Source organism: Nelumbo nucifera, chromosome 3, assembly GCF_055504915.1.
Source record: "Nelumbo nucifera cultivar China Antique chromosome 3, China Antique-T2T, whole genome shotgun sequence".
In the NCBI taxonomy this organism is placed as follows: domain Eukaryota; kingdom Viridiplantae; phylum Streptophyta; class Magnoliopsida; order Proteales; family Nelumbonaceae; genus Nelumbo; species Nelumbo nucifera.
Genome location: NC_142651.1, coordinates 7699731 through 7719253, shown reverse-complemented (window position 1 = coordinate 7719253; position 19523 = coordinate 7699731). Strand labels below are relative to the sequence as shown.

The following is a 19523-nucleotide window of genomic DNA, read 5'->3' as shown; positions in this document are numbered from 1 at the left end:
ATGTTGTGATGGGAAATTTCTCAATGTCAGTGCTAACAGTCACATTGCTGTAACTTGTTGTTACCCATTAAACTCAATACTGATGGTTCATCATCTTGATCGAAGTCATGCTTGCTTCCGCCTCCATTGCAGTATAGCGTTCTAAAATTGTTGGAGAAGAATGGGGTCACTGTAACTTTGGAGGAAAAGTTTTGAGGCGCGTCTGAAGACACTGTCTTTAGAACATTATTTGCCCCCATTCAGTTGTACAGAGTTTGCTGCTAGGTTATAGGCAAATTCGTTCACAGGATACCTTGGGCGAGAATCTACAACCAGCAAAGTTGAAGAGTCTCCAAAGAAACCTTCTATGAGACTGTAGCAGACCGGACTGAGAGAAAGAGAGAGATAGTGAATTTCGAAATTGTGTGTTTTGGAGTCTGCTTCATGCTCCTTAAATAATTTGTGAAGAGGTATGAAGAAAATGTAGGTGCTGGTTTAGAAAAGGCACCTTGAACAGTCACAATTTTAAACATTGTGACTGTTTAAAAAGTAGTTAACTGTTGGTGACTGTTAACTTTGAATTGTGCCTCTTGATTACACCCGATCAAATCGTGACCGTTGATCTCATCAACGGTGATCAACGGTCATCAACACACCAAAACCAGAGTCACCCATCGCGAGCCACGCGAGTGCGAGTGCGCCTACCTCTATTTTTCTTTTTTGGATAAACCCTGTACTGATGAAAAAAAATTGTGCTTCTGAAATTACGAGTGCGCCCACATCATATCCCAATCGTGTATTTTATCTGAGATGATACCGTCATCGTGATATTTTCCTCATGTTTTACATCAAGTGGACTCTCCCGTCCAAAATGAGACCTGATGAGCTACAATCCATATGTTATATAACGCAGGCTGCACTTCCATTGGAGTTGTAACACGCAGATGGTTTCAAGTGACGTATCAAAAAGTAATGCAACTCCCGCTAACTTATTTTCTTAACATTTTTTCAATCAAAAGAATGAAAGAAAAACTTTAAACTTATCCGTTAAGCTTGTCGTTGACGAGTTGTTCCAACTTGACAAAAGTACAAGTGGATTATTATGTATCCTAATAAAGAAACTTATACAGTATTAAACAGATTACATTAGTCAATGTAAAGCCAACTTTGACAAAAGAAATACAAATTCATACTGTATTAATCAGAACATATTACTCAATGTAAAGCCAAGTTAAAAAAAGTTATCATACCAATTCTATGCAAGGTTTTAAACTTAACCAAACAACGAATTGGTCAGGGGTTCGGTTCTTGGGTTGAATGGTCTAATCATTCAAATTGAATGGACGGCCCATTCTGATAAAAAATAAAAAACAGTCAAAATCAATTTGAACGGTTTGAATGCCCAGGTTAATGGTTTTTGACAAAATAACGGTTCTGGGATAAAACAGAACCGGTTCCCAATTTTCCAATTTGACTACCCGATCCGATCCAATTTTGAAAAGCATGATTCTATGTAACCTTATAATTCATCCATAATTTTAGGCTTAGACAAGTAGAAATATAAGTGGGCTCAAGTGTATTCAAATGAAGAAGCTTAGGGTCCATTTGGTTCATAGATTGAATTGGTTTCAGAATGGTCTAATCCTATGGTTTGTTAGGTTTAGATAGGAATTGGAATCAACTAGGATGGGATTTCATTCCCAAGGGAGGAGGGAAATGGCTATTCCCTTAGATGAAAATGAGAAAGGGTTGACAATTAAAAAATGACCCAAAAACAAAACCATTCTAGCCACTGATTTTCGAAATGGCGGTTCGACCGTCCAATTCAAATGAATGGCCCATTTTAACATAAATTTTAAAATTTTTTTAAATAAATAATAAAATAAAAATAGCCAAAAATCGTTGAACGGGTTAACGATTTGATTGCCCAAGTCAATAGGTCATTGACTGATTCAAAGGTTTTTGACCAGAAACTAAGTTTGAGGTAAAACGAAATCGCTCTGCACGGTTCTCGAGCTGAATGGTCTAATCATCTAAATTAACAACGGTTCAAAAACGATGAATAACTTAAAGCTTTTCTTTTATTTTTTAGGTTTCAAAGAGGGGGCAAAGTCCAATTGAGTTCAAAAATATAGAAAAAATAAGTAACAAAAGTTAACACTCCTTGTCTTCTACTTTTTTTGTACGCCACTTAAACCATCTATGTATTACAACGCGGATGGAATTGCAGCCCACATTGTAACATGTAGATGTATAACCCAGCTGAACTCGGTTGGAGGAGCCTCCAACTCCTATCAGTTTTCACTATTGGGTAGGCGTTAGTATTTGATGGTGTTTGTCTAAAAAGTGGCACCAATGCCAATATAGTCATTTCTCCTAAAACGCGGTTTTTTCACTATTCAGAAAATAACCAAACAGGTCTTTTATTAGAAAAAATAGGGGTTTTCTCTATTGTTTCCAATAAAGACAGACCTACCTATATAGTTTGTTCCTTGTGTATTCTCAACTCTCAAGACAACTCTTTGCCGATATTAGTAATTGTAATTTGGGCTTAGTGCCATTTAGGTACCTATGCCATTTTTTAGCATACCAATCCAATACCTGCCCTTAATCAGTCGTCAATCAACCATCAAGTGGCATTTGAAAAGACACAAATGCCTTTACAAGGTATTAACAAAAAATTTTCCCTTTTTACTTAAAAGGATAAATGAACTGCAATCTACCTTAGAAATCTGAATTACAGCTCCCTCCTAGTTTACTAGTAGCCCCCCGATAAACAACATCCTTCTTCTATTGTGAATCTTTTGTATATCTTTTGTCGGCAATGTTTATTTGTTATTTCTAAAATATCATTAAGAGTTTCTTGTAACACTTTTAAATATAAAATCCTCCCATGCTGATATTATTTTATTTTGAAAATAAAGCCAAAGGTAATGTTGAACATAAAAAAAACCACAATTAAAGAAAAAAAAGGAAAATAACAAAAATAAAAATAAAATAGATAATAATAGAAAAAAATATTCTTATTGCATATTTTATTTTTATTTTCAGTTTTAATTTACTATTTGTCATTTGTTGTTACTGTTTTTTTTTATGCTATTTTGATCAAACGGAAATGAGGGCCAAAATGTCATTTTACACTTCTATCTAAAAGAACGAGCAATAAGCAAAGAGATTACAAAATAGAGAGATCTTAGTAATACACAAAAAATAGGAATAGGTCTTCGAGCAAAAATAATGATTAAACAATGGAGAGGAGACGATGATGGCCAAGACGAGAAGAGGAGCATTGAGAAATCAGGTGATATTCGGAATGCTTTGATTGGTCATAGATTTTCCCTTATAAGAATATCATACCATTCATATAGATAAACACATCGACCAATAGATCAACCTCATGGCCAGACCATTTGGCCGATTCCCGATTATCCAGTGCCCTTTCAGATTATATGACCTTTAGGCTCCAAAAAAAACATTTAGCATGCATTTCTACCTACGAAATATTCCGATACATTTCTTAAAAATATAAAGTATCTAACGGTACACATGCCAAAAGTTATAACCAAGCCCACACAGGATTTCGGCAGGCAATCCACTGAAGCTGTACTCGGGCCTTGCACAAATTCCTCGCATGACAAGGCAAACAATCCATCCCTACAATGCCTTAGTCGAGGGTCAAAACGTTCCATCCTTACAATGATTCTACTCCTAAACCGAATTCAAATCAGCCCCCCACAACATCTTAATGTGCTGTAGAACGTTGTGGGGGGCTGATTTGCTCTCTCCTAAACCAAACAGAAAACTCTTAGAGCTGAAGTGTAAGAAACCAACTCATAGAGGTACAGAGGCATCGCATACTGCATATCTTTTTTTGTGGAAGCAAAATCCAACATAAATTTTGGGAGTTCCGCTTCAGTCCAGGCGCGCTGTGTTCAGGCAATCGAAGGACGCGCCACATGTCTCCGAATCGTGCAAAGGGCCAAATCATGTAAGAAGTTAAGTAAAACACGAGTTTTGCTCCTTCTCACCTCTCCTCTCCTGTGACAAATCTCACGCTCTCTCCCCATCCACCCGGTGGCGACAGTAAAATCACCACCCCAACGACAAACAATCATCACGGGTGGAAGGATTTCAGCAATTTACATGATCATCAACCTGAAGTTCAGAAGGCTTCAGATCATCTTATATGCTGCAAAAAAAAAAAAGATTTTGTGATCTTGAAACTTTGAGTTCTGTTTTGATAATCGTGCTACTTCCCAAAGCTCAGTTCTCGACGGAATTTCAATTCATCGGCTCACCAAAAGTATTATTTGACTAAAGTTTGAGGATATCAGTAGAACTGCCGTATTATTTCGATAATCGTGCTACTTCCCTCTCTCGTCCACATCGCCATGGCTCTCGACATTGAGTACCTCCGTGGCTCCATCGCCGCCGTTCACTCTATCCTGCAGCATTCCCTCTGTCCCAAGAACATTTTCTTCCATTTTCTCGTGTCGGAGTCGGAGACCAATCTCGAAACCCTAGTTCGTTCTACGTTCTCGTAGTTGAAATTCAAAGTTTATTTCTTCAATCCGGAGATTGTTAGGAACCTGATCTCCACTTCGGTGAGGCAAGCTGGAGCAGCCCTTGAATTACGCTAGGAATTATCTCGCGGACATTCTCGAGCCCTGCGTTCGCCAGGTTATATATTTGGATTCTGATCTTGTAGTGGTAGACGATGTTTCGAAACTATGGACGACCTGCCTCAAGTTTAGAACAGTAGGGGCGCCAGAGTACTGCCACGCCAACTTCACCAAGTACTTCAGGGAGAGTTTTTGGTCGGACAGGCGGTTTTCCGGCACGTTCACAGACAGGCATTTGATTTGCTTATATAATTGGATCAAATATGAAACATGGATTCAGTCCTACCTAATCTGATATAATGACATCCAACATATTGCATCTTTTTATTGAAATTGGTTTCAATGTTGTTACCATTACTAAAATACCATTGGTTCAAGTCTCATGAAAGCGCTTTTGAATTTGATTAGGTAGGACAGAAACTGTTTGGCACCATTGCTATAACCTTCAAAGCTTTTTCTTTGGGTGTGAAATTAATGCAGAAGCAAACTTCCAGCAAAACACACAATAAGCTTTCTAAGTTTCTGTGTAGCTTATACCAAGAAGGGAAAGGCATGCCCAGTGGTCTTATACAACCCTTACACTATAGTATCCAAGCAAACAGCAAGAACAACTCAGAGAGGAAACTAGTACTAAGAACAAATATTGAGAATATTAACACATGAATCAGCACTCATCAATGAAATAAAATCAAGCTTATAAATACTGTTTTTCTATAAAACGGAAACAGCAGATATGCTTGTATAGCACATTTAACTTTACGATATACAAACACTTGCATACTTTGATTTCAGGTCAACATTTGTTAGCACGTCATAATGGGATAACGTTTAGAGGTTTTCATTTCGAAATCCAAGCCTAATTCACCCAAATCCTAACCGTCTTTATCATTACCGAGTAAGTTGTCGGAAACAAATTAAAAAATTCAGACCAACTGATATGAACAAAATCCATTTAGCCTAGCAACAAATAATAAGCACTGTAAGACCATAGCATACATCAAATAAAGACTCAACCAAAAATCATGAAAAAGTTCCCATGTATATATCACCAGACAGACTAATGAAGACAACCAAGTACTCAATTGATACTCTGAGTCATTTCACTTAAATTTTAATATCCAAAATTTAAACCCTAATAAAAGGAGAAAAAGGCAAAAATATGAGTAGCGGTTCCGGTCACCATACATTACTAAATCTAAGCGGTGAGTACGACGGCACCACCGGCCTCCTTTATCTTCTTCTCCGCATTCTTGGATACGAGCTTCGTCTTCACGACGATGGGCTGAGATGGAGGTAGGACACCCTTGCCCAGCACCTTGAAGTAACCGAACTGGGTAACATCGACGAGGGGGACGTTATCGGCGGAGGCCTTGTCCTTGACATCTTGAGGGATCATAGACCAGAGTTTGTCGATGTTGACGATGGGGCAATAGAACTTGTTGCGAAGCTTATGGAAGTAACGCATACCCACTTTACCGAAGTAACCAGGATGATATTTGTCGAAGAGGATCCGGTGGTGATGCATGCCTCCGGCGTTACCACGACCTCCCGGGTGCTTCCGGTGCTTCCCGATTCGGCCGTGCCCGGCGCTGACGTGCCCTCTCTTCTTCCTGTTCTTCTTGAAGCGGGTCGTCATTTCTCTCTCGCTCCAGAGCGGCGGCCAGGGAAGAATTGGGGTTTTACATGATCTTATAGTTTGGTTTGTTTACCCATTTTGCCCTTAATTCCTTTCTTATTTTACATAACTACGAAAAAGCCCTAATTGTCGAGTTCACGTTTGCACCCCACATGCACATCTCAGTGTGCACCCGAGATGCTCTCAATACACGACTACGACTGGGACGTATTATAGGGCATCCGTTGAGAATTGGGATGTGCTATTCATAGAGCGCTCCTCAAATCAACCTCACAGACACAATTTGTCATATGTTGGGAGCATCTCCCAATGAATAATAAATACAAGTGCAGAAGATGTTTCTGCTGTGCGACCATGACATGCTGTGTGATCGATGTGAGGAGCAGATCCAAATTTACCTGTGGGGATTGTTTTATGGGGCTCGGATATGTTACCTACTACTTGTTATAGCATCCCTACTTTAATTACATCTACACATCGAGAATATCTCCCTTGTCATTTTATGGGGAGATGTTCCCAATACATGGTGATGGTGTTCTTTGAGTATAGATGTGGGAATAAGTTGTGGGTAGTAGATCTATAATGTGTTCGGGGGTGCTAATGTGATCTCTTAATTGTCATCCATAAGGAAAAATTTTGCTTAAGGTCGCATTTGTTTTTGATGTAAATAAGAAGTAGGGTAAACTTTACACCCTAGTTCAAATTTTGCTACATTTGTTTTAGGTGTTGTTTTACACTGTAAATTAGTGTAAAACTCCACTTAGGGTAGGCTTTACATCGAGAATCGTTGGAAAGTTCCCATCAATAAAATCGATGAAAATCTCCACCGTCTTTGGTGTAAAACTCTGCAACGGTCAAATAGCCTTTGCTCCGTCATTATCTTTTTCGGCAACCATTTCACCGGAGAATGGTATCATTCGAAGAGGAAATTATTCAAAGCACCAATCCATTTGACCTATGTTGTTCATTACTGCCAACCCTATACCCACACTACAAAGAAACGGCATGAACAATATCCATAAATCCAAGGTCTCGATCACTTATAGGATCAAGTGTTCTTCTCCTATCACAGGGGGCAACAACCTCATCTCCACTTCCCCCATCTTCACATGCGGCTTTTGCTGCTATGTCATTGGTGTGGTTCCATGAACCAACAACAGATCCTTGATTTGATGTTCAAGATCTTTGGATCTCGACTTCAATCTCCAGTTCCATTATGCAAAGTACAACGGGATAACCAAGCATGCAATTAGCAGGATGAGAAGCACGAAGGAAAAAGCGACGAAAACAAGACGACCATGGTTTCTGGTGACGTCGAAGGCCAAGAGATAAACAACTATAATGATGGTGATGACTTTGAAGATATTGAAATAATGATCTTCTTTCTCTTGGGGCAGAGCCAGAGGACAATGGGACCTCACAGAGAAAGAGGACACCGGTGAAGTAGACTAAGGTAGAGAATATAAAGAGAGAGAGAGAGAGAGTTGTTCCCGGGTTCATAATTTCCAAAGAAGAAATTATCTAGCAATGACACATTAATCTTTGGCATGGTGTTGCTGGGATAGGGAGAGTTCCAGAGCATAAACAGAGTAGAAGCCTTTTACTTTACACTATGATGGCCAAACATCATCAGCATAAAAATTTAAATCCACCTCGTTCTATTTTCCATCGACCACTGAACCAGCACTAACTTTTTCGTCGGTGTAAAACTGAATTTACACCTGAAACAAACACAGCCTAATTTGATAAAAATATAAAGGGAAATGACTATTTAAAATACCTAGAATACCCTCAATAAGAAACACCTAATATGAGGGCCCTGAACCTTAAAGATCACCCCTATTGCTACTGCCTGCTTGTCACAAGTGAACACTTTGCCACGCCATCAAGCACCATCACCACGCCCACAACATGCCATCCGAGTGTCCAAGTGTGTGTCTTGGGTGGGACATTACATGTATCTTGTATGGGGGAATGCCAATGGCAATCTTGTAATTCCATAGTATGATTATTCACCATTTTCATGTTTCTTATTGTCACTCCCCCAAAAGCTTAACATACTCTTTGAGCGGAGGTAGGTAGTCGAGTGAATCAGTAGTGTGTAAAGGTTAAGCATGAGATCCCCTCGACAGTAAACTGTGTGCTTATGCTTGCCACCAATTTATGTAATACAAAGTGTCTTTTGACTAATTCGTGTGCCATCTTGTTGCCTTTTCTTGTGTTGTTGCTTGTTGCTTAGGCTTACTCAACACAATCGAGTGCCACACGGGGCCCAAACGACTAGCCCCGTGACAATTGGTATCAGAGTAGGAGCTCCTACATGCACATTGGACCTGTCCACTACTCCTCACTCAGCACAATGAAGAGCAACCGCGACATTGCCGATGACATACTACACGGGCTGCACCAAGCCCATGACACCAATGAGGTTCCATTCAACGAACCTGCCAAGACAGAAGCACCGAAGGGCTGCACAACTAAATCTAGCAAGCGTGACAAATCGATCGACCAACTAGCTAGCATGGACATGCGCATCCTACATTGCAAGGCGATAGTAGGTGAAACCAAAGATCAAGTGGATGAACTACACCATAACCTGGAGACTGTTGAGAATGCAGTGGTTGAACTAGAAGGGCAATTCAATTGCGCCTTCAGAGAGATGCACGCCACCTTACAATGCTCGGGAGCGGGGCCTTCCCACAATAGCTTACAGGGCATGCTAGACAGATTTCAAACACAACTAGACGAGACGAGAGATGAGATGACTCTTCTGAAGAGGGTGGTGGCCAACTCTACCATCACTTCCGCCACCCTAGCTCCCATGCACATCAAGATCTGTGAGCCAACACCCTACTCAGGCACTCGGGATGCTAGGGAGCTTGACAATTTCTTGTGGCAACTAGAACAATATTTCTCAATCGTTGGCATTATTGATAAACAAACTCAGGTACGTACAACTGCTATGTATTTGAATGATGTTGCAATGTTGTGGTGGCGTAGGTATTGTCAAGACATTGAACGCGACACCCGCACCATTGACACCTGGGCTACATTCAAGAATGAGATCAAGCGTCAGTTCTACCCTGAGAATGTGGAGTACCTGGCGCGCAGAAAAATGAAGAACCTTAGATAGCAAGAATCGCTACATGACTACATTAAAGAATTTTTGGCCTTGACGCTTGAGATCTCCAACATGTCAAACAAGGACCTCTTGTTCAATTTCATGGACGGTCTCAAGCCCTAGGTTGAGCTTGAACTTCAACGGCGTGGTGTGAAGGACCTTGCCACAGCCATGGCTGTAGCTGAGCAACTTGTCAATCTAAGGACACTGGATGAAGAAGGCCAAAAGCCATCCAGCCTATGTACCATGAGTTTGAGTAGGGGAGATCAACAATCGGCCTCCACACAAGAAAAACCAATGCACAGTGACAATCCAAACAATTATCAACAAGGAAGGAAGCCACAAGGAACCTACAACTATCAAAGCCACCGGTACACTAGGAGACCTGAAATTCCTCCCTCACCTTGCTACATTTGCAATGAAAAGCACTGGACTAGCGATTGTCCCATGCGAAAGAAGATCAATGCCCTCATCGCCAAACTCAGTGATGAAGAGAAGCCCGCACCAGCACCAAGAGTATGTGCCCTCCAACTTATAAATGCCAGGGTAAAGAAAGAGGCCACATCCAAGCGGCCCACCAAATCCCACAAGGGACTAAAGTATGTGGACATCACTCTCGACGGGAGGCCGACCCAAGCATTGGTGGACACTGGGGCCATCCATAACTTCATCTCGCTTGCAAAGGCAAAGCGACTTGGCTTGACCACCACCAAACAAACCGGGTGGATCAAGGTTGTCAACTCGGGGGCCAAAGCAATAGAAGGCATGGCTCGTGGAGTAAACCTACAAGTGGGACCATGGAAAGGCAATGTCAACTTATCTGTGGTTCCCTTGGATGACTTTCAAGTGGTCCTTGGAGTAGAGTTCCTAACACAGGAAGAAACAGCCCTCGTGCCGCACCTTGACCATTTACTCATTTTGGATGAGCATTCTCCATGCATGATCCTAGTGACATCAGCCCTCCAGGTACATGGGAAGCAGCTTTCAGCCTTACAGCTGTACCAAGAGACAAGCGAGCATGAAGCCAGTGCCATGCCAACAATGAAGACCCCCACTCCAAGATCTCACAGCAACACCGAAGCGGGTTGGACAGTAGTCACCAAGAAGAAGTCTCCCCCCAAGCAGCACCAGCACCAGCAGCTGAACCGGCACCAACAATTGCACCAACTCCAGCATCAACATCAACAGAAGCTGCATACGCCCGCAACTAATGGGCCCAAGACTCCTGGAAGACCCAAGGCCTTCTCCAGCCACACCCACCTTCACAATGACCATCATCAGGAAGATCGAGTACCACCAAATCCACTTAGGTACCCTGTCCGCCACCACATTGATCAAGTCAACTCTCATAGGAACCTAGTGAGGAGTAACCCTTGGGAGAAAAATCATCATGGGAACCAATACCCAAAAAATCCAAACCTTGATTTTGACCTAGCCTTGGCCACAACCTTACCTTCCATCAAAACCGGACATCCAAAATCCTACCTCGAAGCATGCAAGCAAGGACTAAACGTTTGGACTAGCCATAAGTTTTCCTACCATCAAGAACACCCTAAAGCCTTTCACCCAACCTTATGCCTGGGCCTTAGAAGAGACCAAGTTCGTGGAGCAGCTGAAGAACCTTCCTTCATCAATAAGCAAATTTGAGCCACAAGCAAAAGCCGGTCTTCGAGGACAAAGACTAATTGAGTGGGGGAGAATGTCACAAGTGAACACTTTGCCATGCTATCAAGCACCATCACCACGCCCACAACATGCCATCCGAGTGTCCAAGTGTGTGTCTTGGGTGGGACATTACATGTATCTTGTATATGGGGGGAATGCCAATGGCAATCTTGTAATTCCGTAGTATGATTATTCACCATTTTCATGTTTCTTATTGTCACTCCACCAAAAGCTTAACGTGCTCTTTGAGGGGAGGTAGGTAGTAGAGTGAATCAGTAGCGTGTAAAAGTTAAGCATGAGATCCCTTCGATACTAAATTGTGTGCTTGTGCTTGCCACCAATTTATGCAATACAAAGTGCATTTTGACTAATTTGTGTGTCATCTTATTGCATTTTCTTGTGTTGCTGCTTGTTGCTTAGGCTTACTCAACACAATCGAGTGCCACACGGGGCCCAAACGACTAGCCCCGTGATAGTAGTGGCTCGAAGCCTCGAACTGGATCGTCCATCAGCTGCAATTAGGAGTGAGCATTCAATTTGCTCGGTTCAAAACAAGAGTTTTAAAAACTGATTTGTCATTTTGGTAAATTGAACCGGAACCGAACAAATCGAACCGATTTTTTCCCAGTTAATTCGGTTTGTTTAGTTGAAAGCTTAAGTGGAAAACATTGTGCAAAAATGCAGATGTTACTTCTAGTTTGTTTGGCTTCTGCAATTTCTGGACCGGCTTCATGGCAAAGCCGTTTCTGTAGCTTTATGGTTTGTTGAAAGGGATGGGTCTGGGGAGTCAATTTTAGATTAAGCTCGTTGGGATAAGGCATAGGTAGATGGAGGCACAGGCTGCCTCTCTGAATCTGGTCGCTGGTTGTTGAATGACAGCAGTTCGCAAGCAGGGATTAAGGTGTTGCCAGCCTTTTGCTGCTCTTCCAATATTTTTTTGCAAGCATCTAGCATGTTCCTCTATACGTAGGGCTCTTTATACCTAAAGTAAATGGTAGTCACCATTCATAGTGGAAATCAGTAATCACCATTCGGTTTCACACTTTCACTATCTCACATTCTCACTCAGATAATCCGATGGGTAAGAAAGAAATACAGGGGAAGAATTGAAGAATAGAAAAGGAAAAAAAGAAGAATAAAGAAAAAATTACTTGTTTGTAATATGTATACTGCAAATTCGCCACTCGCCGGACTGTCACTTGCCGGTGCCAGACAGGATAGATTTACTAGATGTGGATGTGCAATCGTGCAAGTCTGCAAGTCTGCAACTGAGGTCGCTGGAGCAGTGCAATTAGCGAGTCCTGTGAGGTTCACTGCTGCAAGTCTGCAACTAAGATCGTCGGCATCAATGCTCGCCAGTTGCCGGTGCCTGGTGCTGGTGGAGTGGATAGATGACAGGGTTTTGTTTTAATCTTTACTGAAGAGTTGAAGAGCGAAGAAGAGTAGAAGACCAAACTCAAAAGTGGAATCGAAGAGACAGAGTAGCCGTGCTGGCGCTGCCCTGAGGTTTTTGGCCTTCGGGAGTTTGAGTTTCACTACTTTAAATATATTTAGTATTTTACCCCTAATAGTTTGGTTTTTGGGTTAACTGAACCTCTAAATGCCATACGTGAAACCAAAAATCGAAGTTGAGAGAACCGACTTAAAAAATCGAAAGTGAACCGGTCCCTCAAAATAACCGAATCGAAAACATCAATCAAAATTTCGATTCAGTTATTCGGTTTCAACAGTAATGAAATGAGTGCATTCGTTTTGCCTTAGGCTACGTTTTTGTTTGGGGTGGACATGCGGGTGTAAATTTTCATTTTGAATTTTCTTTACACCAGATGTAATATATACATGGATATTCGATGTAAAATTAACGTCTCTCTCTCTCTTTTCTCCTTTCTTTTCCTTCTTTTTCTTCTTCCTCTCTCTCTCTCTCCTTCTTCTTCTTCTTTCCCCTTTTTTCTCTTTCCGTCACCGCTGCTACAATCAGTTGCAGCGGAAGATCTGAACCCACCTCCGAAGGGAGAGCCGGAAAGGACCCAAAAGAAAAAAAAGCACTAGTCCAGTCGACCCCTCTGGCTCCGTTATGAGTGATCTCTCTCTCACTCTCTCTCTCTTCTTCTTCCCCCCACCCTTTTTTCTCTTTCTGTCACTGTCGTTGCAACCAGTTGTAGGAGCAGATCTGAACTCTCTTCCGAAGGGAGAGCCAGAGAGGACCTAGAAGGAAGAAAAAAGCGCTAGTCCAACTGGCCCCTCCGGTTGCGGCTGGCTTTGTTGCGAGTACCCCAACTGCCATCGCCAGCCCCCTGGCACATCTACGCCATGAACTGGAGCGTTCACTGTGATAAGAAGTACCGACTCGCCATCGCCAGCCTCCTCGAGCAGTACCCCAACCGAGTTGGGATCATCCAACTTGACAATTCCACTGGCAAGATACCATATGTCTCTCTTTTGTTTTCTCTCTCTCTCTCTCTCTTCTCCTCCTCCTTGTTATTCTTCTTCTTCCCCTGCTTCCCTCCTCTGTAGATCTTCTTCTCCTCCTCTGCATCATCTCACCGAAAATTTACACCTTGACAACCAAACATGGTCAGTGTAAATTTTCAAAATCTACTAGTCCCAATTTTCATTGATAACTAAACCAGTTCACATTTCCCATCAGTGTAAAACAGAATTTACACCTAAAACAAATGCAACCTTAGTGTTTTATCCATTCATGTTCCTAATTGAAAAGTTATGTTTATAGCTATGTGTTAATTAATTTGTAGAAAAATTGTGATATCTTTTTAATGTATGGTGTGAGATGAACGATGGATTTGCTTTTTATTGCTTGTACATAAAGAAACATGAACATATGGAACTGATTGATGTTTCTTACAAAAATAAAAGGCCATTTCTTTTGTTCAAATCCAATTAGATAGAGTTTAAAGTTGTTGTTTAAGCTGCATTTGGAAATGATGCAAATAAGTGTGAATGCAAATATGTAGAGTGTAAAACGGTCCATATAAATTGCAAAGTATCAAATTTGGCATTTCCATGGGATTCACCCATACCATCTTTGAAGGTGATAATGAAATAGTTATTAAGCTCTTGTTGGAGGAAAACTCTCATCCTCCTTGGAGTATTTTTACTCTATTATTTAGTTGCAGGAGTCTTCTCAATCACCTTGATGGTTCCTTAATTACTTTCACTCCAAAATCTGGTAACCAAGTAGCTAAGTTTGCTCTTACTTGTCAACTTCCTCAAACCTGGTCCTCTACTCCTAAGTTTATCTCTTATGTATTGAACAAGGATGTAATTGAGATCTGAAAGTTTAATGAAGGTGCCTAAGGGCTTTCAAATATATATTGCAAAGTTGGGTTAGTTTTACACTAACAAGTTTATCTTCTCACCAAACAAGCATTTAACTGTAACAGATGCAAACATGAATTCCAATAAAGCATATGCCTTTTTCTTATCAAAAGCCCACTTCAATGCAAATTTACTTCTTTTTTATTGATGTATTTTTACATCTTATTATCAATGTAACTATGCATTGGAAAATGTGTTTTCTATCATTTGTCAATGTATAAATGTAAGGGATTATAGCTGAAAATGGCAACTTTTGGGCCCTAATATCAATAAAAATAATCATTTTAATATAATTTCCAAAATAGGTTAACCTTTTAAAAAAACATATCAAATAAGGGCAAAATCAATGTTCATCTTCTTCCTCCTCCAAACCACTTCCGCCCCAGCTCCGCGAACCTTAATGACCACCATCCATCAGCATTGCCGCCTCCGCCCACCTCCAGCAATGCTCATGTAAAATATTGTTTTTCTGTGGATTTGGAGAAGAAGGTCACGGGGCTGCTGCTATTCATGTAAAATGTTGTTTTGGGCCCTAATATCAAACGGTGCTACTCATGTAAAATATTGTTTTATGAGAAAATGCTCATGTAGACAGTGTGGGACTGCTATTGTTGAATGGGCCGCCTCCACCCATTCAACAGTCTGACGAAGAAGAAGGTCGAGGGACTGGGGCGGTGGTCGATCTGGAGATCTTCATCTTCTTGGTCATCGAAGCAGAAGGAGGTGGGTGGCGTTGGTGTTGGTGGGTGAAGGCAGAGGCAAAGGTGGGTGGTAGATTAGCATTGCCGGAGGTGGGCAAAGGCAGCAATGGCAGTGCTGATGGATGGTGGTCTTTGAGGTTCGCGGGGCTGGGGCGGAAGTGGTTTGGAGGAGGAAGAATATGAACAGTGATTTTTCTCTTATTTGATATATTTTTTAAAAAAGTTAACCTATTTTAGAAATTATTTTTATTGATATTAGGGCCCAAAAGTTTCCCTTATCAGCTACAATCCCTAAATGTAATGTTACCAAACACAGGCAAAAGTGAACCAGAGTGCAAATTTACTCTGAACTGGGATTACACTCCATTTTACATCATTACCAAATGCAGCCTTAGCAAATGACATGCCAGCCCAAAATAGGTTCACATTTTTCTTTATCACCCTCATTTCATATGACAAATTCATTCAACAACGATTCTTCATGAGACAAATGGAAAAGTTCAGCCTTTTTTTCTGAAAGCTTTTTGCTTCAGTCTAATCGAGGGTAGTGAAAGACAAGAACACTATTGTAAAATTATTGATTTGGTGCATTTGAATGAGAGCTATTGTATTACAATTGCTTTTAAATAAAAAGAGTCCTATTTATCAACAATATATATATATATATATATATATGGAAAATATCTATGATACGAAAAAGATATGGTATGGGAAGAGTTTTGACCAATTAAAACCCACCCATGAATTTTGATAAATAACACCTAATTGACTATCACGTTTTATGATACCAATTGATTGGTAAAAAATTTCACATATGATATCTTTCCCATATCATAGTCGAACCCATATATATATATGGAGCACACAAATCAATTGTCATAACAAATTGACAGGTACAAAAGTTTCCCCTTATTTTTTATTCTTTCTTTGTTATAGATTCAAAAGTATACAATTTCTATATTGATGAAATATGGGCTTGATAGATAAGTTAATCAAAGCCCCTCATTAAACAAAAATAGATACCTATGATATCATGGTGTACCAAATTCCTCTATATCTATGGGTTCTAAACCATAAAAAACGAGAACAAAATACATCACTACCTATATCTGCACTACTACTAGAAGTACAAATGAGATTGTGAAACTTTTTCTTCTAATCTTAAATACCTCTATTTTTTAATTTGCCCCTCTCTAATTGTGAAGGCAGAAAATATAATTTGAACTACTACTTTTTATAACATCAAATATAATATTTCTCACCAAGTATTTAAGGCATTATCTCTTATTCTCTCTCATTAAGGTGTTGTTTATCACTAAATTTTATTAATTAGATATATATCTAATACTTTTAACAATATAAAATCCATATTTTTTAAAAACCAATCAAAAAATTAAATTGTTATTTGGTCTAGGTGGCATGCAAGCAATTCAATCATCAAAGCCAAATGAGTTAATCCATGATATTATAGTTAAATAATAAAATTTTAATAAAAATAAATACATGAAATTATGTAAATAATAAATTGTATAAAACATCTCTAATGTTTTATATTAATCATATTAAAGAAAAATAATTATTTTCATATAATTATTTTATTGATGATGAAAAAGAAATACAAAAATTAAAAATGACCCAAAAATTAATTTATTTTCATAGTTGGTATGGATCAATCATTCATGTCAAATGCGGCAATCCTTGATGTCATAATTAAATAGTAAAAACTGAAAAAAATATTAAATACAAAAATTTTATAAAAGAACATATATATATATACATCTTTAACATCCTATATTCATCTTATTAAACAAAAATAAGTGTAACAAATAAGAATATTTTTAATATATTTTTGTACACATATAAATATAAAAATGTAAAAAGAATTAAAGAAAAAATGAATATATATATCATTACCATCATCATCTGCATTTGATTTAAAATTGCCATACACATGCAAAATTTTCTAGTGATGTAAAAAAAAGGATAAATTGATGAAACTTCCCCTGAAGTTTATGACCATTGCTAAAATCTCCCCTAATATTTGGTAGTTGAAATCACGTCCTATGAACTTTCTAACATAATTGCAATTAAATCCTGATGATGCGCATTTCGGCATCTCCCGGCTAGTAGGTGACTCGGGTGCCTGACTGAATAATCCCTACCTGGAATGTGGCATGGATGCCTAGCTGAATTGTTCCTACCTGGAAGGTGGCTTGGATGCCTAGCTGAATGGTGACGAACTGGAGAGGTGGCTCTGATGCCTATCTGAATGGTGACGAGTTGGAGAGGTGGCTCTGATGCCTAGCTAAATGGTGGCGAGTTGGAGAGGTGGCTATGATGTCTAGTTGAGTGGTGACGAGCTGGAGAGGTGGCTCTGATGTCTAGCTAAGTGGTGACAAGCTGGAGAGGTGGCTCTGATGCATAGCTAAATGGTGACGAGCTAGAGAGGTGGCTCTGATGTCTAACTGAGTGGTGACGAGCTGGAAAAGTGGCTCTAATGTCTAGCTGAATAGTGACGAACTGGAGAGGTGGCTCTGATGCCTAGCTAAATGGTGACGAGCTGGAGAGGTGGCTCTGATGCCTAGCTAAATGGCGATGAGCTGGAGAGGTGGCTCTGATTCAGCCTGCAAGGAAATTGTGTCAGAGTGCCCGGGTTACTTTACCCGGGGTGGGCACTCCGATGCTTAAGTTAGCGAATCAGAGATTTTAAGATAGCTAAATGTGAGAGAGCTGTGAGAACTAAAAATTGTGCATCTCCCCCCTGGAGTTGGAGGTAAGGCCTTTATATAGGCATTGTTTGGCGTGAGCATCACGCAAACACGTCCGGGATCTCTGAGAGGACATGCCTAACTGCTCCAAAGTCTTCGGAGGTAGTCGTGCACGTAGGCCAATCTTTGTGCCTTACTCGATTTCTCCCAAAACATTTGGTGTGAGAGCTGACTTCCAAGAGACCCGGAAGTGATGGGATGCATGCAGAAATCGATGGCGAGCACGTCTCGTAGGTCGCCACCTGGACCTCAATCAGGTCGGCAAGCCCTCGAGGGAGGTCGCTCCCCACGTCGAGGTTGCTTCAGGCGATACTGACGAGGTACCATAGGTCGGGCCTAGATGAGGTGCTGCTAGCCGCCCTGAGTCGTGGACGAGGTCGTTGGCTAGGTTTCTACCAAGTCGGCGGTGGAGGCAGGTCGCCAGGTCGGCGCTAGAGGCAGGTCGCCAGGTCGGCGACAGTGCCAGGTCGCTAGCTAGGACTCCATCATTTTGGCTATGGCAAATTGTCGCCTAGGTGGTTATGAGTGTCACTCAATTGTTCCGAGATGCCATGTGTCATGATGTTAGTGGAGGGCCAAATTTGCCCTCATCAAATCCCTTATGTTAAAGCCCTCTAATAAAAAAACACAAAAAAAAAATTCCAAAATATCCATACGATTACTATTGAAGCTTATTTCTATTAGAAAAAAACAATACAAGCTTTATGGACAACAAAAAAAAGAGAGTTTGAAGTTGTTGTTTTACCTTTGAGAGATTGATATGAAGGGAAAAATTGGAAAACAAAGCAAAGTTGAAAAATAGATAGGAGAGGTTTGAGAGGGTGATTAATGTGAAGACCAAACTTAGAAAATAAATATTTTGGTCAAATGGGTATTTTGGACATTTTAAAAGGATTCAGAGGAGGTTTCAGCAAAAGCTAAAAGATCTAGGGAGGTTTCAGCCATTTAGCAAAAAGAAAAAAAGGTGTCACACTCCACCCACGATAAAGGATTTTTTTCCCAATTTGTATATTTTTTTTTGAGTTAACTTTGGCTGTTGGGGCCAACAGCCTATGCTGCTGAATAGGGCTGAGAAACGGGATCTGATTATCCGATTTTGAATCCAAATTTGACCAATTTATAATTGGATCAAATATGGATATACTCCTATCTAATATGATAATCTGATTTGATTCGATTTAAATATATATGCTCAGATATAGTTAAAAATATATTATATCTGTGATTGAAGTTTGTCTTAATATTATATTTTCAGTAAATTGTCACATGTTCAAAGTTTTAAAATAAGTAGTTTTTAATTCATTTTGTTCATAAAATATAATGTTAAAGTCATTTTTAGCCCATCTTATTAATAATATATAATATTTTGGTCAATTTTAGTCTAATTTATTTATGTTATTTAATATCCGATTATAATCTGAATTCCGTTTCAAATCCATTATATATCTGATAGATATGATCCGATTCGAATTCAAATGTAATCAAATCAAATTTGGGTATGCCTATTATCGGGTTCGGTCCGTTTGCAGCTCTACTATTTTACCCCACTTTCTGATAATGTGGCCTCACAAAAATGTTCTCAACAGCAGATGGCCAGATGCTGCCCCCAACAGCCAAAGTTGGAATTGGTATCAGCGCCTCACAGGGAGGCGCCCCACAGCACATTCCGATTTTGTATTGAAAATATCTCACGAT

At 40.1% G+C, this 19523-nt stretch overlaps 1 protein-coding gene across 1 annotated transcript; it reads right to left on the bottom strand.

The window, feature by feature from the left end:
• Positions 1–5539: 5539 nt before the first annotated feature.
• On the bottom strand, positions 5540–6280 carry LOC104593099 (large ribosomal subunit protein uL15x). Its single transcript, XM_010252784.3, has one exon. The coding sequence runs from the start codon at positions 6235–6237 to the stop codon at positions 5797–5799; it is 441 nt and encodes a 146-aa protein (XP_010251086.1). The 5' UTR covers positions 6238–6280; the 3' UTR covers positions 5540–5796.
• Between the last annotated feature and the right edge of the window lie 13243 nt (positions 6281–19523).